This window comes from Trichoderma breve, chromosome 5 (genome assembly GCF_028502605.1).
Source record: "Trichoderma breve strain T069 chromosome 5, whole genome shotgun sequence".
In the NCBI taxonomy this organism is placed as follows: domain Eukaryota; kingdom Fungi; phylum Ascomycota; class Sordariomycetes; order Hypocreales; family Hypocreaceae; genus Trichoderma; species Trichoderma breve.
Window position 1 is genome coordinate 47023 of NC_079236.1, and position 24405 is coordinate 71427.

The 24405-nt window shown below is 44.9% G+C and overlaps 11 protein-coding genes across 11 annotated transcripts; 5 read left to right on the top strand and 6 right to left on the bottom strand.

Annotated features, from left to right (window-relative positions):
• Positions 1 to 557: 557 nt before the first annotated feature.
• Positions 558 to 2499, top strand: T069G_07718 (GMC oxidoreductase domain-containing protein; the record flags this gene model as incomplete). The annotated part of the gene is made up of 4 exons (XM_056174928.1): positions 558 to 782; positions 907 to 1400; positions 1482 to 1777; positions 1826 to 2499. The coding sequence occupies 4 exons, from the start codon at positions 558 to 560 to the stop codon at positions 2497 to 2499; spliced, it is 1689 nt and encodes a 562-aa protein (XP_056025877.1).
• Positions 2500 to 4130: 1631 nt separating this feature from the next.
• Positions 4131 to 4745, top strand: T069G_07719 (GDSL-like lipase/Acylhydrolase family domain-containing protein; the record flags this gene model as incomplete). Its single annotated transcript, XM_056174929.1, has 1 exon — positions 4131 to 4745. One exon carries the CDS (start codon positions 4131 to 4133, stop codon positions 4743 to 4745), a length of 615 nt encoding a protein of 204 aa, XP_056025878.1.
• A 113-nt stretch (positions 4746 to 4858) lies between these two features.
• Positions 4859 to 6172, bottom strand: T069G_07720 (alpha/beta hydrolase fold domain-containing protein; the record flags this gene model as incomplete). Its single annotated transcript, XM_056174930.1, has 4 exons — positions 4859 to 4954; positions 5010 to 5286; positions 5336 to 5525; positions 5581 to 6172. The coding sequence occupies 4 exons, from the start codon at positions 6170 to 6172 to the stop codon at positions 4859 to 4861; spliced, it is 1155 nt and encodes a 384-aa protein (XP_056025879.1).
• A 1251-nt stretch (positions 6173 to 7423) lies between these two features.
• T069G_07721 (uncharacterized protein) lies at positions 7424 to 9211 on the top strand (the record flags this gene model as incomplete). Its single annotated transcript, XM_056174931.1, has 3 exons — positions 7424 to 8441; positions 8541 to 8771; positions 8856 to 9211. 3 exons carry the CDS (start codon positions 7424 to 7426, stop codon positions 9209 to 9211), a joined length of 1605 nt encoding a protein of 534 aa, XP_056025880.1.
• Positions 9212 to 9335: 124 nt separating this feature from the next.
• Positions 9336 to 10433, bottom strand: T069G_07722 (short chain dehydrogenase domain-containing protein; the record flags this gene model as incomplete). Its single annotated transcript, XM_056174932.1, has 4 exons — positions 9336 to 9960; positions 10030 to 10198; positions 10284 to 10333; positions 10393 to 10433. 4 exons carry the CDS (start codon positions 10431 to 10433, stop codon positions 9336 to 9338), a joined length of 885 nt encoding a protein of 294 aa, XP_056025881.1.
• Positions 10434 to 10899: 466 nt separating this feature from the next.
• T069G_07723 (uncharacterized protein) lies at positions 10900 to 11418 on the top strand (the record flags this gene model as incomplete). Its single annotated transcript, XM_056174933.1, has 2 exons — positions 10900 to 11214; positions 11389 to 11418. 2 exons carry the CDS (start codon positions 10900 to 10902, stop codon positions 11416 to 11418), a joined length of 345 nt encoding a protein of 114 aa, XP_056025882.1.
• A 1590-nt stretch (positions 11419 to 13008) lies between these two features.
• On the top strand, positions 13009 to 14092 carry T069G_07724 (methyltransferase domain-containing protein; the record flags this gene model as incomplete). The annotated part of the gene is made up of 5 exons (XM_056174934.1): positions 13009 to 13064; positions 13123 to 13230; positions 13299 to 13549; positions 13610 to 13733; positions 13810 to 14092. 5 exons carry the CDS (start codon positions 13009 to 13011, stop codon positions 14090 to 14092), a joined length of 822 nt encoding a protein of 273 aa, XP_056025883.1.
• A 1055-nt stretch (positions 14093 to 15147) lies between these two features.
• On the bottom strand, positions 15148 to 16221 carry T069G_07725 (uncharacterized protein; the record flags this gene model as incomplete). The annotated part of the gene is made up of 1 exon (XM_056174935.1): positions 15148 to 16221. One exon carries the CDS (start codon positions 16219 to 16221, stop codon positions 15148 to 15150), a length of 1074 nt encoding a protein of 357 aa, XP_056025884.1.
• Positions 16222 to 16656: 435 nt separating this feature from the next.
• Positions 16657 to 17796, bottom strand: T069G_07726 (bacterial extracellular solute-binding protein domain-containing protein; the record flags this gene model as incomplete). Its single annotated transcript, XM_056174936.1, has 2 exons — positions 16657 to 17143; positions 17198 to 17796. The coding sequence occupies 2 exons, from the start codon at positions 17794 to 17796 to the stop codon at positions 16657 to 16659; spliced, it is 1086 nt and encodes a 361-aa protein (XP_056025885.1).
• Positions 17797 to 18975: 1179 nt separating this feature from the next.
• T069G_07727 (methyltransferase domain-containing protein) lies at positions 18976 to 19770 on the bottom strand (the record flags this gene model as incomplete). Its single annotated transcript, XM_056174937.1, has 1 exon — positions 18976 to 19770. The coding sequence occupies one exon, from the start codon at positions 19768 to 19770 to the stop codon at positions 18976 to 18978; it is 795 nt and encodes a 264-aa protein (XP_056025886.1).
• A 1232-nt stretch (positions 19771 to 21002) lies between these two features.
• Positions 21003 to 22751, bottom strand: T069G_07728 (cytochrome p450 domain-containing protein; the record flags this gene model as incomplete). Its single annotated transcript, XM_056174938.1, has 7 exons — positions 21003 to 21543; positions 21644 to 21673; positions 21727 to 21848; positions 21941 to 22140; positions 22211 to 22345; positions 22413 to 22604; positions 22670 to 22751. The coding sequence occupies 7 exons, from the start codon at positions 22749 to 22751 to the stop codon at positions 21003 to 21005; spliced, it is 1302 nt and encodes a 433-aa protein (XP_056025887.1).
• Between the last annotated feature and the right edge of the window lie 1654 nt (positions 22752 to 24405).

Consider the following 24405-nt stretch of genomic DNA (forward strand, 5'->3'; position numbering starts at 1 on the left):
AATAAACATGATATATCAGGCACTAAGAAAATGGACCTTTATTTATTATAATCAGCAGATGTGCTGCTGCTCTAGTGAAATGTCAGTTGATGCAATTAGTGATAACTGAAACCGAAAGCCTGGAGTGCCGCTACTGCAGCATCATCGAGAACTTAGGCAACTGGCTAACGACAGTCACGCAACAAAGAATCTCCACTAGCTTTATTCGTGGTACATAAAAGCGTAAGGGAAGCCACTCTAATAAATGATGTTAGTGGCTTCCATTGGGCTGAGCGTCGTGCGTAATAACGCCACTGGTGCGATATAGTGTTGATACTGAGTTAATATGTCTGATTCTATTGCTACTGCTGACCCATATCCACAAAATACGCCCAATATTGGGCTTTGGTTAAGTTTTCTTGTGTTAGTTGCGGCATTGAAAGAGACCAAGGCAATACGCTACTCTATATAAGAGCAAACCGACCACTTTATTCAACGATAAGGGCAACACATTTAGCCCATCCGAGCTAAATACTTGACATTTCTTGTGAGGGACAGCGGCATCAAATTAAGACAAGATGTCATCTGCAAACTTACTTGACGCATACGACTACATTATTGTTGGAGGTGGCACAGCTGGTTTAGTTGTAGCATCTCGTCTGAGCAAAGACCTTCATGCTACTGTCTTGGTTATTGAAGCCGGAAAAGATCATCGAGATGATCCACTGGTGTCAACTCCAGGGCTCCTCGCTTTGCTATGTGGTAACGACAGCTACGATTGGAAATTCATCTCGACACCCCAGGTAATTATTGTCCTTCTGATTCAAGCTTGCCCCAGCTGATTGATCAAACAACGTTATGACTTTTGCTCGAGCAAGTCGCTGCTTTGAGAAAACCGCGTGCTAACCATTTTCCCAATATTTACAGTCTGGCCTAAACAATAGAGCTCTCAGCTTAGCTCGAGGCAAGGGCCTTGGTGGCAGCTCAGCCATTAACTTCATGCACACTGTCTATCCTACAGCGGCATCAATCGACGCATGGCTTAAACTGGGTAATCCAGGGTGGTCATACCAAGATCTCGCACCCTACTACCAGAAGTTTGGTACAAGACATGCCCCAACCGACGAGATACGTACAATCACTCGTATAAAGCGAGTAGACGACAGTCTTTCCGGCTATGGACCTATCCAAATGTCTTATGGTCAAGGATTTGGTGTTACCAACTCTGCGTGGATGGATGCACACACCTCTCTGGGCTTAAAAGAGACAAATGATCCGATATCAGGGAGCATAACCGGCGCATTCCAGAATGCCGCAAGCATCCATCCAACCACTAAAACACGCAGTTACGCAGCTTCAGCATATTATGATTCCCAGATCAGACAAAGATCAAACTTGACGGTTCTAACGGAGGCCATTGTGTAAAAAATTATTCTTCAAGGCCAAGAGTCAGACGTTGTTGCGACGGGAATTCAAGTACGCGAAATGAACGGATCTATCAGAACTGTGAAAGCTCAGCGAGAGGTTATTCTTGCTGCCGGCACAATTCAATCACCTCAAATTCTAGAAGTTTCAGGTGTTGGTGGAAGCAAGTTGCTCGATGCTTTGGGAATTGATGTTATTCTCGATATTCCCGGAGTTGGAGAGAATTCACAAGACCATGCTCAAGTGTGTCAAAGCTACGAAGTGAAGGATGGTATTCCATCGATCGATATGTTCCGGGATCAGGAGCTTGTCGGTGCTGCTATCGCGCAGTACCGGATCAACGGAGATGGTCCACTGGGCACCAATGCTTCTAGTACTTCCTATCTGCCAATCGTCGATAAGAATGGTCCTTTATCCACAGAATCAAAGAAGATCTTGCTCGATGAATTCGTGGCAGATTCATCAGAGCGGAACGTGATACTGAAAGAGTTACTGGTGGAAGCTGGCGCTCCCGCTTTATCATATGTTACTTTCCCAGGCCAAATTAACACAGACATTAAAGATCTTACCAACTTTTCGAACTATACTGCACCAGCCAAGCCAGAAAACTATTTCACGATACTTAACGCACTCGGACACCCGTTCTCACGCGGCACTTGCCATATTACTTCGCAAAACATTGATATTCCTCCTACGATTGACCCGGGATATTTTAAGCACCCGGTAGATTTGGAAATCTTGAGCCGAAGTGTAATGTTTGCAGAGAAACTTATGGCCACTGAGCCTTTAAGTTCGGCTATTCTTGCTCAGCCAAACGGAAAGCGACTTCCAGAAACGATACCAAGTACACTTGAGAAAGCTAAGCATATCGTTGAGGAGCGTGTTATTTCTAACATGCATCTATGTGGAACATGCCCCATGATGCCACGCGAAGACGGTGGTGTGGTTAACAATCGCCTCCTGGTTTATGGCACGAGGAACTTAAGAATTGTTGACGCAAGCGTATTTCCGCTCATACCAGTAGGTAATATCATGACGACCGTGTACGCTGTTGCAGAAAAAGCGGCAGATCTAATAAAAGAGGACCAGAAGTAGATTCATAGGGCATACATGGGTTATACAGTAGGATTTGAGTCTGAAATCTTGCGATACGGGCCGTGGCTCATTGACCATTACTGAAGCTATTTTTGTTCGGGCTACTTCACCACACCCGAGATCTATTTATAAAATACAAATTGCGCGCGAAATGCTATATTTTCCACAATACTCCCCAGCAAGACTCAGAATTACGGCCGCAATTGCGGACGTTGGGTCGCCATGCCGGTCTTTTCTTTCACATAGAAAAAAAAGCTGCGACATCTATCTCAGCTATCAACATTCCAATGGCCGTTAAACAGCCTATGCCTCGTTTTTCCACTGAGAATTTAACTCGGAAAAAAAAATTAGTAGATGGCTCTACTTAGCGGCAAGGAATGCTAGCACAGCGTGAACTAACGGATTTGAGATACACGACTCCAACGGTAATTTCGTTAAGCAGTTTATGCACGATGCCTCTAACAAAGCTTCTGACGCCTAGCGCGGAAGCATTCAAGCGATTCTTCTTTTCGATGAACATTTATGGAAGCAATTAGCGAGGCTAGCAGACTGTCCCGACATATGTCAGTTACACTCAGTTCGTTTCAAGCCATGGAAATAACTAACCCAATATTATTGTATATTTATATTGCTGAACTATTGAAGTCATTCCAATGGTCTGGTGACAGCTCGTTCAGCTCTGAGCTTTCAATAAGATTGACGACTCAAGGCATGAGCTGAGTCTGAATCTTGTACCTGTAATGGCGCTATTCCCGTCCTTTCCGCAGCAAGCTACACCATTGAGCCGAGTCGGGGGACTCCAAATAAGCAGATCACCAGCTATTACTAGTATTGGGCGCTTATATATCTAATGCGGACATGTTGTTTTGTCTCAGGAGAAGCATTGAACTAAACCTTTGCGATTGAGAAAGCTTCAATACTGTGCATCCCATCAATGGTATCCTGAGTATTATTTTAGTGAGTGGACATCCAACGCCCTTGAGCACTGAAAGACGGACAAAGATATGTATTAATCGGCTAGATAGTGATCCATGTGAAAAGCATGAAATCGTATCAGAGCCTCATTTTGTCAGCCTCAGTGTTAAAGTAGGCTTGATAATCTAGAACGGAATGTATTTAGTACAATATAGGGTGAATTGCCGAGTAGTGCTCCATGGTATTTGCCGATTAGTGTTGTTATAAATAGGGCGCGGCGGGGTTGCATTTGCCTCTGAATCCAGTGGGTGTCGGAGCAACATCGTTTCTAGCAATACCATTGTGGTAGCCGTTTTTCACGCTGGGAGAGGAAAAATCACGTCTATTACATTTGAGGCAGTTATCCAAGAGAATCTTATTGTTCTCATATCTTTTGTTCTCGCATAGTGAGCTTTAAAAGTGCTGACTTCGCCGCTGTTTTCTCCCTAACAACTCCAACATGAGACCCTATAGGCATTGCATTCAAGCCTCTGTCAATGTCAGATTATCGATCGCACACCGTCGAATACCATCGCCCACAGCATATCGTGGAGATCCATTTCGCGCTTATTGCTCTGATCAACGTATGTTTTGTTGACATTCACTCCCTAAGCAAACATAAGAGGGCGATGATCTGACTCCCAATAGTACCTAGCAGCAATGCGTCAATTCACACAATGCGCCTGATGCCACTTGGAGGCTCGATTACATATGGAGTTGAGTCCTCTGATAAAAATGGCTACAGAAAATATCTGCGGGATATGCTTATCGCAGACGGGAATATTGTTACCATGGTTGGATCGCGAAGCGCTGGTTCCATGAGCAACAATGATCATGAGGGTTGGCGGGGCTTTAGAATTGATCAGATAGAGAGTAAAGCCAAGAACTCTGTTCTACAGCTCATGCCGAATCTTATTACGATCAATGCAGGCTCCAATGACTGCATCCAAGATTTCGATATTGAGCGTATTGGTAAACGAATGAGCAATATGCTTGATGTCATTTGGGCTGCATCTCCAAATTCAACTATTATTCTATCTAATCTGATACTCAGCCTGGACACTGAGGTTGAGTCGCGCATAAAATGGGCCAACGATCAATTCCGGGGCATGGCACTCTCGAAGCAGAGTGAAGGAAGAAGGATCGTCTTTGCCGATATGCATAGTCAATGGGGACCAAAAGAAAACGACATAAGCGATGGGACCCATCCAAATGATCAAGGGTATTATAAAATGGCCAAAATCTGGTACAAGGGTATTCTAGAGGCCATGGCAAAGGGGTTTATCTCTTAATTTGATAGTAACTTAGAGGCATTTAGCTAAAACTGTTTACTTTATGGACCAACTATTCCAACTCAACAGTCGGTTTATAGCAACGCAGAATTCACTATAGAGATCCGTAATATTTATGAAGATGCAAAGATTTCGTGAATACATTTGGAAAAGTTCTCGATGTCCTCTAGGAATAACATTGGTTGCTCCAGCCTCGCAAAATGCCCTCCCTATGTACCTTTATTAGCGATCGCTGTGAAATAAAACTGATTGTGTAGATCTTACCATCTCATGTGCCTTAAAGAATACTAAATTCGGGTAAAGCTGATAAGCCCAGGCTTTGGGAAGCAAGGCAAGATCTCGCGAAAATTGGGAATATCCAAGCGGTTTTTCTTTCGATATTGGCATGGGATTTCCTTTGAGAAGTGTTTGTAGGACCTCTGCGTGGTATAGGCTGCGAGGAAACGTATCCGTGAACCAATAGAAGCTTGCCATAGCCAAGATGGTATCGAGGGGCAATGGTTCTCGTTGGTCAACCCACTCAAGGAACTTCTCGCCAATCCTAGTCTCCTGTTAGTAAAACGTAAAAGTTGATTGATGGAATTAATCACCAAGCCAGCAAAGAAAGCGGATTGGAAGCAATAGCCAGCCCAACAGTAGCAGGGCGAGTGCCATGCTCAAGTGCAAATGCCAAGCCAGTCTGAGCCCAGGTTTCAGTTCGCTCCATTTCCCGCAGCTCCTCAACAGACACACCATCAGACGAAGGTGCAGTTTCTCCGGGATTCAGCGTTAGCATATTGACTATAGTCTATTAGATATCTCTTCTCTTGTCTTGTACCTCCTAAGAAAAGCTTACCGTGAAAAGCTTTACACTCTTTGTGGTTCGTTGACATAATCCTCGCTAACATACTGCCGAGATCGCCGCCCTGAGCAACGTATCCCTCGCTGAACCCAAGGTCCATCATCAACTGGTGCATGATTCGCGCAGCCTGCTCCAAAGTCATCTCGACGTTCTTACTAGGACTGCCAGATAGTCCGTAATTTGGCAGTGATGGTACGATGACGTGGTATGGTAGAGTTGCGGGTGTGTACTTATCGAGAAGGAGCTCCATCATGGGTAAAAGCTCGAAAACTGAACCCGGGAATCCATGTAGGAAAATGAACGGTATAGCGTCCGTCTTCGAGGAGAACAAAGCCAAGAAATGCACCTCAATTTCCCCAGACTCCGGATCATCAACAGTCATCTTGAAGTTGGGGAACTTATGGATCCTCGCCTCTTGTTGGCGCCAGTCAAACGCTTCAAGCCATATTTCTTTCGCCTGGCTTAGCCACTCGCGAGACACTCCAAAGCGGCAATCATTGTGCTGATTCCACCATGTCGCAGGTCCGATCTTTGACAATTTCAGGAGCTCATGAAATTCGGATAATTTCTCTTCAGAGACATGCATGGTAAAAGGCTCAGGCCTGCCTGGCATATTAGTTGGCGTAACATTGAAATGGCCTGTCATACTGTGCGCCTTGGGTGTGAGGTTATTTGAAGTTTAAGAACCAGAGTATTGATGTAAACTGTGTTGAAATAATTTAATAGTATGTAAGATCTGATGAGAAATTGGCTGGTTTTTATAGCCGCATGGTTTGAGAACTGTTGCATGCTGAAATATAACAATCTCCGATGCCTTGGACGAAGCTTAAGGCAGCTCAGTCCAGTTCGTACAGTGAGAGCGACAAGTGGGGTGGTTTAACGTCATTAGGCAGCGCTCTGTGTCTCAGTCCGTCCACCGAGCCTTCGGTCGAAACGAATCAAGACGGCTTCTCATGTACGTAATCTGGCTGCATCCTCAGCTATCGCATCGTTCATGCAACGCGTACTTCGAAACGTCTCTGCTCTCGAGTCCACTGCTTAGAGGCGTCTCATTTCCATTTTGAACAGTATCCTAGCCTGCCATCAGAACCACGCTTCAGGTGCCAGTGCAAGATAAACTTCCTCGCATGGACGCAGCGTCAATCAAGCCGTCTGGGTCGCCACATGCGTCACGCGGCGAGGAGCGCGAAGGCGATGGCGGTTCTCAGCCAAAGAGGAGAAAAGTACGAAAAGGGACGAGGAGCTGCTGGGAGTGCCGGCGGCGGAAGATGAAATGCATTTTCGGGTCGCCGGCAGAAACCGCCTGCATCAGCTGTAAGCGACGTGGTGCCAAATGTGTTGACCAGCAGTTCCCCGAGCATATATCAACGCCTTTGGATCGTAGCCTTCAGATGGGAGACCGAGTCGTGAGAGTTGAAGCACTCGTTGAGCAGTTACTCAACACAGTCTCCAATAGCTCGGACCCTTGCTGCACATGCGCGACGGCACAAGACAATGGAAAGTCTCGTCATGACATTATGAGCCCCGCTACTAGCAGCCCTTTGCTTTCGCCATCGCATAGTTCTTATGATCATTTGGATGTACGTGTTCAACGCTCAGAAGGCGTTTCAGAAGGCCTGCTTACTTACTTTATTAGCACGACGAGACTCCTCAATACGAAATCTTGGATGGCGATGGCAGCAGCAGACCTTATCATCGAACATCTGATAAAAATCGTTCTATTGAACTAGGAAAACACCTTGCATTATCCCGAGTTCTATATGAATCCTTACCTACGCCACAGGACATCGAGATAATCGCCAAAGCGCGGGGTGACTTGTCTTCGCGTTTTTATCAAATGCTGACTGTCCCGTACAACGACCTTGACCAGAGCGACCCTCAGTCGTTAGATAGCCTACTTGAGCGGCCGAGATCAAATGCCCACCCTGTTCTGATAGGGTTATACATGCTCAGGATTGCTACTTTCTTGCAACATCTCCATCCGGATCTTCATAAGAACATCAAAGGATTATCAGAACCTCCGCGTCAGATGATGAGCCGCCTGTTCAGCACCGCCATCAGCCTCGTAACCATGAACGAAAGTCTTATCAGCAGCATTGAAGGACTAGAGTGTGTGATGTTAGAGAGTTTGTGGTATACAAATGGCGGGAATCTGCGCAAAGGATTGGTTGCAATCCGGAGGGCCATAACCGTTGCGCAATTGATGGGGCTCCATCGCTCCTCCAGCGGCCCACCGCGGTGTAAGCTTCTCAACCCAGAAAAGAAGGTTCATTCAAAGTTTATATGGTTCCGTATTGTATTTGCGGAACGACACCTTTGTCTCATGCTGGGCCTACCTCAGAGTACGGCCGATCAAAGTATGGCTTCCAAGGATATGCTCGACAACGATACCCCCATGGGGCGTCTTGACCGCATGCACTGCGTTATCGCATCTCGTATACTCCAGCGCAACCAGTCCGACCCAAGCCCCCACGATTTTGCATTAATGCTAGAATTAGACAAAGAGTTACAGAAAGCGGCTGAAGACTTACCTAAGAAGTGGTGGCTTCACTCAAACCTGGCAACGACCTTGGACAACCCTGAGACGCTTTTCTGGGATATGCGGCGGCTATTCCATCAGCTATTTCACTACACTCTTCTCAACCAGCTTCATCTTCCCTATATGCTCCGCTCCTCGATTAATGGACGCGAGAACCAATACTCACGGATTACTTGCGTCAACGCCTCCCGAGAGGTTCTATCGCGCTTTATAACATTCCGAAGCTCCGACCGTATTGCTTTCTGGTGCCGGACACTGGATTTTCTGTCCTTAATGGCGGCCATGACGCTTTTGATAGCGCATCTTGACGGGCACCGTCAAGCTTCTATGTCTCCATCACGCGCGCAGCTGCAGCAGGCAGCAAGATCAGAGAATTTGCTGACGCACCAACGTCCCGGGGACCGCGCGATGATAGAACAGGTACAGGAAAGTATGGAAGAAGTCAGCCGACAAAACGGGGATGCACTGGGAGCACGGAGCGCAGAGCTGCTCCGACGACTACTGTCTATTGAGGCCGAGGCAGCCAGAGGACATAGAAGGAGTGTGGACAGCGTAACTGTGCGGATACCAGCGACTGCTGAAGATCCAGCGGATGAAGAGAATGAAGGGAGAAGTAGCGTTGTGAGCGTCTACATACCATATTTTGGTACCGTCAAGATCACTCATGGAGGGATCATCTGTAAGGAATCGCTTACAGCGCAAAAGCACACCGCATATACATCCGATCAAGGCTGGATACAAGATTCCGAAACAGATTTTGTCGATAATACAGTCGAAGTTCTAAAGACTTGGAGTAGCACTCCGGTCGATAAAAACAGCGGCAATAGCCGACAAACAGATACAGATGTTCGAGCAGGAAAGCTATCAGCATTGGCTCCCTCTGCTGGGGATTACAGTAGCACTACACAAGAAAACAGTATAACAAAGGGCTTTCTACAACAAGAGGAAGATATTCTATTTACAAATGGGGCTGATGACTGGGTCTACCAAAGTGTTGATATGGCCTTTCTTGATACCTTGGTGAGAGATGTTGGAGATGATCGGGGTGAAATACCGGATAGGTGGGAGGAACAGAACGTGCTCTAACTGGCAGTAATTACAAAAAAGCTAAAGACATCCAGAAAGACAAAAGGCTGAGAAGATACAGAAAATATGTAAGACTGAACTATATAAAATTATACGTTTGTATAAGCTTTTGGGCCATGCCCTTTCACTCCAAGCCGTTGTCCTTTCTTACAACCCTAGTAATCTCATTCCAGCCAATTATATCTTTGAACCCCCGTTGTAAAAAGCTTTCTCCCATCATACTTGCCCAATAGCCCTTGGATGCTCCTGTTCCCACCCAAAGCCATTCCCTCATTGCTCCAAATCTCAAAGGGCCCAAACCCCAGCCCCGACCTTTTTCCACTTCGTTTACCACCACCTTTGCATATTCCGCACCTTCCATCTGTTTTTGCGGAACCCCGAGCTCCATCTTCCCAGCCATAGCTTTGTACAAACTGTTTTCAGGTACTTGATCCGTCCCGTTGGCTTCTAGTTTGCTCTCTATATAGCCGGTTGGGCATGTCAAGACTCGCACATCGAAAGGCGAAAGCTCTATTGCGAGAGTACGACCATATGAGTTCAGTGCTGCCTTGGTCATTGCATAGGGACCTTTGAATGGAAATGGTGTTACAGACGACGCCGATGAAATGTTGACAATTGTGCCTTTGGCCGCAATGAGAAGCGGCAGTAGACTGGATACAACAGCCATAAGACCGAAGAGATTCGTGTTAAATATCGAGAAGATATGCTCTCGTGAGACATCGGCTAACGCGCCACGGGTAAGAATGCCCCTTCATATAATTGTTAGTGATGTCCAAGCCCAAGGGGCTGTAAGATGAAACAAAATTAATTCCACTTACGCATTATTGACCAAAACGTCCAGCTTACCATCATTGAGTTTTTCCACTTCTGTCTTAATTGCCGTGACACTCTCTGGTTTGGTGACATCAAGAGATAATGTAGTCATCCCTGCCTTCTGAAGATGCGATATAGCTTCTATTTTGCGAGCCGTGGCGATAACATGGTAACCTATAAGCCGGAAGGAATAGAGAAGAGTGTGTCAGCAATTTATTCAGGTCGAGAATCGGCTTGCATATTGGGGTTGATAATTTACCTTGGGCTTGGAACTCTCTCGCTAACGCTTCACCGATTCCACTTGAACATCTAGAAAAGAAATTGTGTTAAAATGTGGCCACGAGATTCTTTATCACTGACATATATACCCTGTAATGAGCACTGTTTTGCGTTGGCTGTTTGATGCCATGGTGGAGTGTTAATGTATCGCTTCGAAATTGCAAAGTGTCTGTTGACATATACGCAACGGATTCCATGTGCAGAAATGTTGTCAATTATCCGGAGGAGTAGGCCAGATTTATAGCAGGCACATACATACATATCACGGATGAGGTTCTCGAGATCAATACAGTACTACTGCATTGTCTGATTTCCAAGTTGGGATGGTGGAGCTGCTTACTCGCCATGTCTAATCTTAACCACAAGTTTTGCGATCCTTGGACATGTTTCGACGATGCGGCTATGCCAAATTAGGCATTTGGAGCTGCTTATGCCCGGGGCTGAAAATGGGGCATGGCATGGGTAGTTCCGATTCACGTGCTCCATAAGGCCGAAAAGCTTCCCCTGCTTCGTTCCTCTAATACAAAACTCCATGCTTCATGGACCACATTCATCGCAAGAGACCTGCTGCCGCAAATATTCCCTCCTGCATGACAATGGGTCCGAAAACAGAGGCATCACCAAGAATGAAGACCACAGAACCTACTGCAAGATGGCCTGAGCAACTGCCGGAACAGGGAAGACACAATGCCAAGCTCCGTCGCAGTGTTGTTGCACAACAACCAGAACTGCACTTCATCACTGCTACTCTGCCACAGGACATGAATAATGTACAGGCACTAAGCCAGATCAGATCGCATGTATCCAAGGAGTCTCACGCTCGCCGCCGCCGAGCTCTTGCTGAGAAGCTGGCGCTGTATCACGCGAACCGGACCAGCCTCAAACAACAGCTGTGGGCTCGTGTTAGCGATGTCAGTAAAGACGCCTGCAGTGTTTGCTTCCCTTGGCCTCTCTCTAAGGATGAATTCTTCTTGTTCAATTTCTGTACGCAAGGTTAATAACCCTAGCCTCTTGCCACGCCCTAACTGGCTCCCTAGTTTTGGAATGGGTAATTCCGAATGGTTGGACCGAATGCATTACTGCAGAAGCCCAACAAGCCTTCCAAAGAGGCATGAAGTCAGTTTTTCTCCCTGTTGCCATGGAAGACAGGAGCCTCTTTACGGCCGTCATGTATGTGTCTGCCCGAAGATACAGCCTTATTTCGAACAGTACCGCAGAAGCTGAAAAGTATCACGAGCGGATGATACATTACCTTCTGCTATGCCTACAAAAAATAAAACTCGTCATAAATATGCAGGGTTACCCAACAGATGCAGCTATGGCCCTGGTACTGTGCATGGCTACTGAAGCAGTACGTATTCATTGTCATTTCCCACCCAGGCCTAATCTGCGTTTCGCGCTCAAATAGCGCATGAAAGGTCAATATGTTGATAAACATTCGCTCATAGTACTGGGAGGGGCAACCAGAAGCATTCCAAATTCATGGACTGGCCTTCACCGAAATGGCTGAAGCTCGTAGAGCATTTCCAGAGAGGGGGAAGGTTGATACATTTTTATTGGAGATGGCATCGAAATCCATTTACGATCCGAGGTTTAATATTGTGATGGGACCTTCTGATACGAGTGAGTTAGGCAACAAACATTAAAGAATGCGAGTTTCAATATTTTAGGCAAAACGCTCTGCCCTTGTATGGCCTAAACGACGACTATTCTTAAGCCTCCATCTGGAGGACACATTCATGAGTTACTTGTCTTGTGAAAACAATAAGAGTAATATACTTATCTTGCTCAACCCCTTTATGCCCCTCGTTTTCTCGTATCATTGTTTGACACGGGCAAGGCTCTGTTGCATAAGTAACATGCCAGTGCAACTAATGATATATAATCCTCAGTGAAGAAGCTCTCCGGAATAAAACAGTTGGTGCGGAAGCGAAGGCCTATTGCTATGGAGCTTACTGCTAAAGCTTTAGGTCCTCGACTTCCAGGCATAATAAAGGCTTGGACGCTAAGATAGAGGTAAGAACTGATGCCCTGTAACTAATATGAAGCTAATGCCTATGTATGTATATCTATATATATCTAGAATTGGTATTTTACAAAATTTACAGTCGTGTAGATATGTTTTACCGGTGTCATAATGAGAAACTTTACAAGATTTTGAAGCAAGCCTAAATAGAAGGATATCAATGAGGCTTTTTGACTTGATTTGTAATAGATCAGTAGTCAAGGTTGGGAACCAAGCTAGGCTGAGGCTGGGTATCCTATTATACGAAGGAACCCTTGTTCTTAGATTGAACGAATTACAAAGGCTATTTGGCTCGAAACTGACCATTCACTATGCCAGCAGCTTCATCCCGTTCTAAAGGGAACGCAGTCGAGGCAGCTGCATTGAATAAGCCTTCTTTGTAAATAGATAGGAATCTACTATTGAACTGAGTTGTTTTTGTTATCGTAATTATATCGGCTAGGTCGTTATATATCCCCCATCTATAACACCGAAGGCGCCCGCAGCCGTACTAATTGGCCCATCACATATCCCCATCAGCTTACTGTGGGTCGTGATGTACTATATGTACTCATCTGACCTGCTTTCCAATATACTACTATAAAAGACACAATGCTGCCAATTGCTTCGATGCGCGGATTTCATCTCATACTATTCTTTGCCCTGGCTCAGAGATTTACAATTAAAGAATATATACATCATGCCTGCTGCAACGGATGATTATGTGTTGGGGCGGGACCTGCATGGCTCAATCAGGTACGCGATATCTTTACTGGATGCATAAACTGGCTGAAGCTACTAATGCAATCCCTAGATTAGAAGCCCAGCACCTCCTGTTTAAGATGCACAATGGTTATGTGTTGAACCCCAAAATACCTATTTCTTCAGATATGAAAATTGCCGAGATAGGTACAGGCACAGGGTGAGTGGTTTGCTTTTTATTCAAGCACAACTCCACGACATTTTGGCTAATAAATAGATCTGTTAAAGAATCTGGCTTCAAGACATAGCATCTCAACTGCCAGAAACAGTCCAGCTGCATGGCTACGATGTTTCAGCAGATCAATTCCCCCCTGCATCCCTATGCCCGCCAAATCTGACGTTTGCTACACTTGATGCATTTGGCGATGTTCCTGCACATCTTGTTGAGACTTATGATGTCGTCCATCTGCGATTTTGGTGCGCCATTATTAGAGGCAACGACCCGGGTCCTCTTATCCGCCACGCTGTAAGGCTACTGAGTGAGTTTTCTACCCATTTTGCTCCTGCATCTATGTCAATTCTAGTATTAACTGTTGCAGAGCCTGGGGGTTACTTGCAGTGGGAGGACGCAGACATAGGGAAACCGGTTATGCGAGGGGACGAAGCAGAGGCCTTTCATAAGCTTGGCACGTCGGTTCTCCGGACCTTTAATGTCTTGTTAGAGTGAGTCGCTATATCCAGCAGAATTACATTTCCTCTAGGGAGCAACTGTACTAATTACACACGTGGGATTTCTTAGCTGGATTGGAGACATTCCAAACCTTGTCGTGGACCATGGGTTAACAGTTGTAGATAGTGCAACCAGTGCTTTCCACTCTACTTTAATACCCCTTACTATCAGGACATATTTGGCTGGTTGGGCTGAGCTTTTCCAGTTCGTAGGCAAGACCAAAGATCCATCCCTTCCAACAGCCAGTGAGTGCCAGAGGGTTTTATTGGAACTAGACGCGGGTGTTAAACATGGGGCACTGTATTATTGGCTGCCAGTGAATCTGCTTGCTCGGAAACCTAGTACAGAGTAGTCAGGAAAAGACAAAAAAGAAAGACGTCAATATGAGATATCGAGAGTGGCATTTATAAGGAGAAAGGTTCCTAATTGCGAGACGGTTGGCAGCTTAGCCTGCATAAATATTCATCGATAGGGTTCCGCGAAACTGTCAAGATGTTATGCTTTATTAGAAACGTCTTGGATATGGACGGATGAGGAAGAAGGAAGCAGGGTGTTACGCGCAGTTTCGCTCTTGTTTGGGCTTTGGCATATTGGTCCTGACATGTGCCGCGGCATTTGCAACAAAGAATCCCCACTTGTTGCGGGGAACTCTCTTGAATAGCTAACCAGGGACAAAAGCTAATATTAGTAGGTATTTGTAATGAATTTAGTAATCGAACACACCACTAAGTCACAGTTTGGGCAATTATTCCGATGCGTTCTAATAGACTACCTAAGCAAAAGCAACTAATTGCGAAGGATACAGCTATTACAGTAGATGGATTATAATTTTATTGCAGAAACAATACCTGCCTATCACCCACTTATTGCCCAATACCTAGGGCGTTGGAGAAAACGTCGAGGGCTCTGCCATAAGGTATTATTATTAGCGTCGGTGTACACGGAAATACTTTGCATTGCTGGAAAGAAGAGTTTCTCTGAGAGATTCCACCTTGAAAGAAAGATCACTGGTCTAGTTCACTAAAGTATCTGTAAGCCGAGCACTCTCGATCATCTTTTTCTCAGATGTGACACGTCTTGAGGGTCACTATTAGAAGCGGTTGGAGTATCAATGGCAAAATTATATCACTGTTGAAATAAAAATATGAACCGTGATCCATGCTATAGAAGCTAAATAAGAGTTATGAAACCAAGAAAACCTAAGCTCATATTATTGGGCCCTAGCCAGAATTTCTCCCTAGCAGGCTTCTTCGGAAGACTGTCGAATAGTGGCTATACAACGGTCTAGAAAATACAGTGTGGCGGCCACAAAATGAATCGTGAACCTACAAGAGTAAAATGTAAGTCTTTCATACTGTATGTGACCGATAAAATGGGCTTGCTGTCAACATCGGGCGGTAATGATTGCTAGAGGTACAACGCACAAGCGGCAGATCCTTGTGAGCTTGTTGTAACAGCTACAAGCTGGGCTCCAATGGTAATATTACCATCCACAGGCACTTCCATGCCCCCTATTGTAGAGACATAAAGAATATTCTTATCATTTGAACCACGACCAAACGCAGCAGATGTGGGCTCTGCAATTGCTGTGGAATTGACATTGCCGGCTATAATGGACCGCTGACCATTCATAGAGATGCGCTCCACGCCGTTTCCACTTCCGGTCACAAGGAAAATGTTTCCATCGCAATCCAAAGTAAAATAGGCATACGTATCGATTGGGTTTAACGGTCGGGCTACTATTTCGATGTCTCCGGCCGGTGTCCCATCATCATTGATCGCAACTTTGGCCAAAACCTGTTGACCAGCATTGGCAAAATAGAGTGTCTTTAAATCTCTATCATGATGGACATGTAACCCGTCCACTCCAGTCCGAGAGACAGGTGGAAAAGGGACAGAACTGGTCAGAGTACTATTGATGACGACCTCGTAGTTGCCTTGTGTATCAAGGCGATAGACAACGCCAGCATTGACATCACTCAAGAGGAATGTGCCCTCGGACTGAGACAATAAGGTCATACCGTTGAGAAAATTGGCGGACGCGACATTAGCAATAAGACTAAGATTCGGCGACCCAGAGAGCACATTGCCCTGAACTGAAACACCATTCATATTAACACTCCAAACATTCCATGATCCAGGACCGACGTCTCCAGTGGGAATGTTGAACCTTCCAGATATGACTGCAAAGATGTCAGGCTCATATTCGGCGATACCAGCAAGACCGAGCGAGTCGGTGAACTCGTGTACCAAAACCGGCAGAGGCGCTCCAGTTTCTAGGTCTGGATCGATCACGAAAAGTTGTGGATCGTTAAGTAAGGTCGTGAGAATTTCACCATTGGATCGAACAGCAAGGTTTTCAAGAAAAGTATTGGGAGGAAATTGAAAAACCATACGGACGGGGTCGAGAAGCCTGGGCTCTGGCACAGCTATTCCCAAGCCGAAGAGGATTAAGAAAGCAAATGTTGCTGGTAGAAACATGGCTGGTTTGGTGCAACTAGCTTAATCCTCAAATGTCCTCTGGCTGATGAAGGAACTGCAATGAAGGACGATTTTACGAAAGCTTTATATACATTTTACAGCTACAGCTAAGAGTCCATTTGTCGGTGTCGGGCTTGTATGGAGTTATAACTAACTCCACCAGACACCAAACTTGGTAACAAGCGGTGAATTTGATCTCCGAAGAAGGCTTTTTGATATCGCCGATATAAAACATTCCATGTTTCCAAATTTTGCTTCCAGGAAGGTCTTAAGTTGTACTGTACTGACAGCTGTCTATCGGTTCATGCTACTTCAACGTATGGTCTTTTATTTTCCTCCAAGCCCCATTGATCACCACATCTAGAGATCTAAGTGTTATCATAAACAGTTAGTTATGTAAACATAAAAAGATATACAATTCCGAGCGCGTCATTTCTAAATATCATCTATCAATGGGCTTAGCCCTTGCGCAGACCCCAGGCGGTTCTCGAAGAAGAATCTCAATCGCTCAACAGTAACACGATCCTCCATAAACCGAGCAAATGCCGTCGGATTTGTATGAGGTGTCTGCATTATGTCAGAATATGGTGAGCCAGAAGACTTGATGTCCTGTCGAACACTCAAGCTAACAGTCTGTTGATATTCGGCACTAAGAAGATAGTTATGGAAGAGTTTTGCGCCCTCCGGATGTGGCGCATTCTTCAGTATCGCAGCAGTTTGAGGCCAACTAACGAAATTTGCATCAATTGGGAAGGCAATTTTAATATTTTTGCCCGGGTTAAATCCGCCAAAGCTCGTAAATGTAGCCGACTGAGAGTAATTGGCCGCGCTCACAAGGGTAAGAGGGGTAGCAGTCCCACGGACCCATCGAGGATTTTGCTTCAGAAGGCCATCAAACCACTTGGTTCCAAGTTGTTGCATACTAATGATCATTTATTAGCCAAATATTCTTGTTGTTTCGAAATAGTCAACTCACATCTGATAAAACGCAAAGAGAACAGCATCATCGTCATTGGGATATGTTAGGACAAGTTTGTTCTTGAACTCCGGCTCCAAGAAATTGCTATAGGAAGATATATTCTTGACATTTGGTAGCTTTTCAGTGTTCCATGAGATGCTCCAGAAAAAGATGCTATACCCGTACCACGAAGCCGATATAGAATCCTTGAATGCGGGATATACCTTATCAAATCCGACGGGGGCATAGTTGAGCAAGGCGCCTTCTTGTTGCCAACGCGGGAAGTCTTGAAGTGTCTGAAGAATTATGCTATCAACGGAAACGTCATTATTATATAATTGTTGGTCGATTTTGCCGTCGAGATATTTCGAGAGGTCCACAGTAATATTTAGGGTCATCCCAGGAAAGCGGTCTTCGAAAGTACTTTTTAGAGTCTCTTGTTGGTCCTTTTCGTCACCTCCATGCCACACGGTAACAATTCCACCCTCCTTGAGAGCAGCATGGTATATTTCATCAAGTGACCGCGTCTCAACCAATGGGTGTGAATTAAAGCCGAGAATAGTGTCATAGGCAAGAGACTGCCCAAGGAGGAGGGCTATGGTTAAAAATCGAGACATGAGGAGTTGAAAGATTGTATGAGGAGGATTAAGTGGTATTGGGTTAGACAACGCCCATAAGTATGGTTCTATATCGAACATTTTATATTGAGCTATAAAGTCTTTGCGATTACCCTTATTCTCTTTACGTTTTGAAACAAAGCTCACCGCCCCAGTCGCATTAGCAATCATCCTGTCACTGAATGGGTCAACCATCCACATGCTCTCCGATTGTCCCTGTCGGCATTGACAAGCCCACATTGTTCCCCGAAAAAAATAGCTGAACTTACACATGCCGCGCGTTTAACTGTAAGAATGTGGGACGCTTTCATAAGCGTTTCTTCAGGGGTATTGGTACCTATTATGGCTCGGAAATTAACTGCTCAATAAGACGACGTAGATGTATTTTACGTCATACGAGTATGCATCGAAAGTATTCGTACAATTAAAGCATCCAGTACCATCGCAGTATGCTACTTTCGTGCCATGATACGTATACTAGTAGCAGGTTAAGGATATTACTTCACCGAAAAATATATATGAAAGAAAACAAATCTGCATATCTTGCTTTTTGCACCATCCGACTGCTGCAAACTCCAAACCCAGTATACAGAGGGTCTATGCTTGGGCCATGGTTATCCTTGGACAGGTAGTTTACATCTCTCTGCAGTCGGTAGGGCGCCTGATATTATCCTTGCAACTGTTCACTATTTTCATGATAATTCCACTGCATCTAGTTTATGCAGTAGAAACTTTGTAACTTCAAAGTGATCGTTACAACTATGCTACTTCCCATGATACTAGAATAATGCTTTCATCGTGAACTATTTCGATATAGCCGGACTCTAGCAATTATGTCCCCTGTAGTCCGCATCAATATGGCCACATGCAGAGCATCCTATCTCACTTCATTCTGACCAAGAATACCGCCACCAATTTTCTCGATTGAGCTATAGATATGTTATTGGAGTAAATAAAAATACAAAAGGCCGTATCTATTCAGATCCTGCTATAAAATGCTGATGAAATGAAACATATAGTGAGTGTGCACGTGCGTAGTATTTTTCTTAAGCCAATCCTATGCCTAACCTCCTTTCATTTCGCAATGTATTCAACACTACGGGTTTCGCATGTTGACGTGTTCTGTCCCAGCAGTTGGATCTCTCGAGATTCCTTAGTTCTGCCTTTCGTAATTGACATTCAGTCTTTCCAAACTAACAATATCCCGCAATGAGGGTTTGCCACTCTCACTTGCCATTCATCAGCTGTCAAACCAAACTGCTCTCTCTGGACCTCTCTACCTAGTGTCTCTCTTCTCCACTCCAGTTTGCCTTTCATGCCACCGAGCCTTGCAGCTTCTTCATACACACTCTTTTTCATGTGCCAAGTCATAAAGTCCACCCCATCGTTACTTAAGAAAACCCGTAACCTCCAACCGTCACCTGAGTCCAACTCATCTAAATATTCGTTGCGCGGGAAGAATTGATTCAGGGAAGCATTTTTGTAATCCTCTGCTCGTTTTGCTAGGTCATCCGTTGGGTGCGGAACAACTCCCACAAATACACCACCTGATTTGAGATTGAGAGAGATACTCTCAAACATAGCTATTAATTTCTCTTTGCTCGGAGCATAGTTGAGAAACCAGGCCCCAAAAGCCAAATCAAAATGCCCGTAACTATCATCGGGGGCGAATGATGTCGACATTGTACCATCTCCGACTACAAATCGCGCAGTTCCGGAAGCAACTTGTGATGGTAATCGATTTGTCGCACTTTCCAGCATCGCGGGCGAGATATCCATGCCAGTCACATATGCAGCACCCCAAGTAAGAATGTGTGATGAATAGAATCCTGTACCACATGCAAATTCGATAACAGATGTACCTGGCTTAAGCAATGGTTTGATGGCCATGTATACATTGTACTTTTCAACGGCTCTATAAGGAAGGTTTTCGACAACGTTATACGATGCTCCGATGAGGTCGTATTGGGACATGATTATGTTATTTGTGCTTGCAGTTCTCAAGTACAGTTCAGAAATGCGATCAAAAGTTTGATGCGACGAGCAAGGAACTTTCTGAAACAGGGCCTATGTCAGTTAATAAAGGGAGCAAACAATAAACTTTTAAACTGGCATAAGCATTGTAAGCGTCGAGTACATCATTACATACATGGCGCTTTTAGCATGCATCAGTACCTTGGGTATGCAGCCGAAAGCAACCTGAAAAGGTTTATTTTAACCAGATAAGCTTGAAATACCAATAATTAATATTGAGTACATGTACCGTACTCAGCAAAGCTGTCGTTTTCTACGTAGTAATGTACATAATTAAATTTGCGTCACTCAATCAAGCGTGCAGTAATATTAATTTGCCGTATGTCTTTGTGTATACTCCTAGAATGCTATAAAAACTTCAATGATGACAAAGTCGGCACCAATGATGCAGATATATGTATAATATTGATCTGATATGACAATAAAAATGCGACTGTCAGGTCGTAGGCTTATGTAGATGAAGTTGGAGGAAAATGAATGACCAGCCCGCCCTCCCGACTGCCCCTATAAGATAAGACGGTGACCCAGTGGGTTGAGAGTGCCGATGCAAAATGAGGAAGAGTGATCTATTACACAGCGTCCAAGTTTCCAGTCATAGTAAAGGAGGTACCTGTGGTCGGGTTCGAGGTATTATTATGGCCGGGCGACTTGGAAATATTAGTTTAAAGTAGAAAGAACGCTAACATCCCATCATGACATGATTTTTCTCAATGAATTAAGGCACACTTGATGCTTTGGAAGAAGGAGGAAATAATTTTTGATACCCTCACTACTGGAAACAGGGACTAAAAACTTCGGAAGCATTGGTACATGTACCTCATGTACAGGGTCCGTTTCGAAGCCTACAGATGTATTAAATGCGCCCGACAACACGCGGCGATGCCCAAATAACTGCTGGGTAGCGACAGTAGCCGACACTTTATGGAAATATACTACTGCTGCGGCTAATAGCGCAGAATCATGCAAAGGGAATACCACCAGATAGGCAAATTACAACAATCCGGCATCATGAGACAAACACCAGTAATAACCCAGGCCATAATACAATTGTCCCAAAAGCCTGTGCGAATTGGTTCAAAGACTCCCTTATGAGGTGAAATGATCCATTCCATCTCTCATCTCGTTAATAACATCTGAATTGTTTGCAAGACCGGGGCCAGGAATCGTCGCATTTATAAAGGCGTAAAGATAAGATGCAACGGCGGAAGTGTCAACGTAAACGTATCCATGACTCCATTGTCAAAGATTTTACTAGCATCTGCATGAGCAAAGGACATACTATAACGGAGTGCAATGTGGCTAAGAGCCATGCGAAGCTCCATCATAGCTAGATTTCTACCGGGACATGCCCATTGGCCTCTTGTAAACGGAATCCATGGGGATTTTTCCGTGGACAGATTCTCCCATCTCTCGGGCTTGAAAGCATCGGCGTCTGACCAAAAACGTGCGTCACGTTGTACTGTGTATGTTGGGACGGCGATAACTGTATCTCCCGGAATGAAGTCGTCGTCAATCATAAGGCCTTGTGGGGGCGTGACACGAGGCAAGCCGCCTGGGACGGAGGGCTTTAGTCTCAATGTCTCCTGAATGACGTAGTCTAGATATGGGATATTTTTATCATATGTCCAATCATTGATGCCCCCAGGGAATTCTTCTTTAATCGCCGCTTGAAGACGCTGATAGCTATTCGGGTTGCTGGCGAGATAATAGAGCCTGAGAAGCCCCTCCTGTTAAAAGAAAATATTCCACATACCATAAAATGCATATAGAAGAAGGAATTTGGGGAAAAAAAGTTGCCTGAAATCATACTTACGCATTTGAAAGAGCGGCGCTGGTTGTGTCACTGCAATATTTCGTCAGTGCGATATCCGGTTCTAAAGAGACATGTTTGCCTACCTTCCAGCTATAATCAAGAGGCGAGCGTCTTCTTGGATTGCTATTTCACCAGGTGGGGCAGAAGGATCACCTTCGCTGAGGGCTTTCAACAGCCAGGATATTATATCTCGCGGATCTTGATCCTTCAACGCAGCAGCTTCACTGGCCACAATCTTGCTCGTCTAGTTAGTCTCCTTGCATTTTCCGAGGGTTCAAGGGCTGCGGTAAATCTTACCTCACGCTTTTTCTGCAGTTCCCGATGGCACCATGTAGTAAATCGAGAAAAGCTTGCTGCTGCACCAGGCACCTTAGATATCATGGACAGTAGCCACGGTACTGTGCCTAGAACACCGATGGCCAGCATGCTCTCATGAACGCCCTTGATAGCGAGATGCTCACTTTCCAGCTCTAGCATATGGAAATCTTTGGAAAATCCTGGCAACATGATGTGAGTTCAGGCGCTTTGAAACATAACCGTATCAAAATATTCTTAAAATTCACGCACCGATATCACCCATCACGTCGAAGCCAAAAAACATAGCGTATTCTGTCATGTCAATTGGGCGGCCACAATGGTTAGCAATTTTTGATAGCAGAAGATCTACTTTAGCCTGTATTCGTGGTGCATAAACAGCCAGAGCTGTTCACAGTTAGCACGATGCCACATGATTTGCTCTTATGAAGAGCTAGGAAGACTCCATTCATACCTCGGAAACTAAGACCTCTTTCCCAGACCTTCTTGCGAAGCTTATGTACTTTGAGAACCCGAGTGGAATTTAGGGAAATTTTGGTAACATCGTTTGAGACCTGTGCATACCATGGCGATCTTGTTGTTCGTGTAGGGGGTTCGTAAATAACACTGATAGCAGACGGGCGATTGATGGAGAGCTCGCGCGGGCCTTTGTTTTTCGAAGTATAAAGCTTAGTTTTCGACTATTAAGATGGATATAAGCAGATGTCTCACCAACTCGAACTATGTCTCCATATTTCTTATGGAGGCTTCGAATATCTTCAAATGCTTTAATGTTCTTAGCAGCATTATTCATGGCATAAAATCGGGAAATTTTAGCCAAGAATGGACCTGGAAAGCGATTGAGTGGATGAAAGAATGCTCTATACATGAAGATGCTAATCGCGGCACCAGAGCTGTATGTAGTTGCGATAAGCGAGACACGGCACAGAGCCAACATAACTCCATAGCCAGCAAGTTGTATATAGCCGATGACTAAGATGAACACTGAACCAAGAAAGATAAAAAGGATCTGCCAAGCATAGCCATCAATCTCGAAGGGCCGAAAGATTAAATGGTGGGAAGCGACACCGGCTAGTAGTGCAACCAGTGCTGACAGCTCCCATGAAGCTTGTAACGCCGTACTAAAAGCATCGTAAAATGCTCGAGCCATCCTAAATGCTGGTTATTATAGGTTTGAATCTCGACATAAGGGGGAAAACAAGACACTGTGAAGGTGTGAAATGTGTAGAGAAGGACCTTGGGGTGTAATGCAGAAATGACTTGTTCTTAGCTGTAAGAAGTGCTGTGAACCGTTGGGTCATAAACTTGCCTAAAAGGCTACCTGTGCCAGGAGAATCTTATCCAGGCAATTCTTGTGCCCTGTGGAGCAGGCACAGGGGTCGAGTCTCGGAGACCAACTTCGTGTAGGAAGTAGCATTCGTGTAAGTTAATTATGAGATACGGATTACGTACTCGTATGCTACTGGTAGAGCTGTATCAGACAAATTAACAATGGTGTGTAGAGAAGACGACACCCCGTTTATAAACTTGGGGTAGCTTCAGAGTTCAATCTGGGGTGTAGGCTGTTGGCTTTGATGATGATAAACAGCCAACGAATATTATGGAGTAAATGCAACCACATTCTCCCCATGGGAATCTGACAGGTCAACAATTATGGGTATGATTCCCCAAAATATCAGGTCGACTAATCCTTACTTGAGTAAAGCATGCATATATGACTCCTATGGATGTTTGTACTAGCATGGGACGGGGAAGCGGAAATAAGCGAACCAATGCCCAAATTGTACTCTGTGCTGTAGATCAATTCCAAGATATGTGTGCTTCCAGCTATCCTTGTTTGTAATATTAGTTATGACGGTTATTGTTTAAGGGGCTCGCGAAATGTAAACGGTTGAAGGTTCGATACAAATCGCCACTTTCTCTTCTCTTCCTTAAAGTTCGCGCCAAGGCATTCCAATCCCTATACTAATGTATACTATCGTAAGACAAAGATGGAGGACCTCCGCCCACTTTCATATATTATCATCTCGCTGCTTTATATCCTCGCCATGATTACCATCGGTATGCGAATATGGGTTCGAGGTTATTCCATGAAGTCCTTTGGCTGGGACGACTGGGCCATGGCGTCTTTGTTGGTTCGTACGAATCTTCACAGCTATCTGAGGTTGGCAACTGACACCATAAGGTTTAATAACCGCAGATCTTCTTTTCCTTCCAACAAGCTCTCCTGTATTTTTTTCTCGAATTTGGTGCCGGAATGTAAGTGGCATAGACTTATCTCCCCTCTCAGTTTGGAGCAACTGTTATGATTCAATGAGATATGGGGAGAGACGCTAACAATATTACCTCGCAGGCATATCACAAAAGTTATGCAAGATCATCCCGAGTGGATGACGATACTTCTCAAGGTAGATACTTCTTTGGGAGATAAAATATGAGCTGCTATA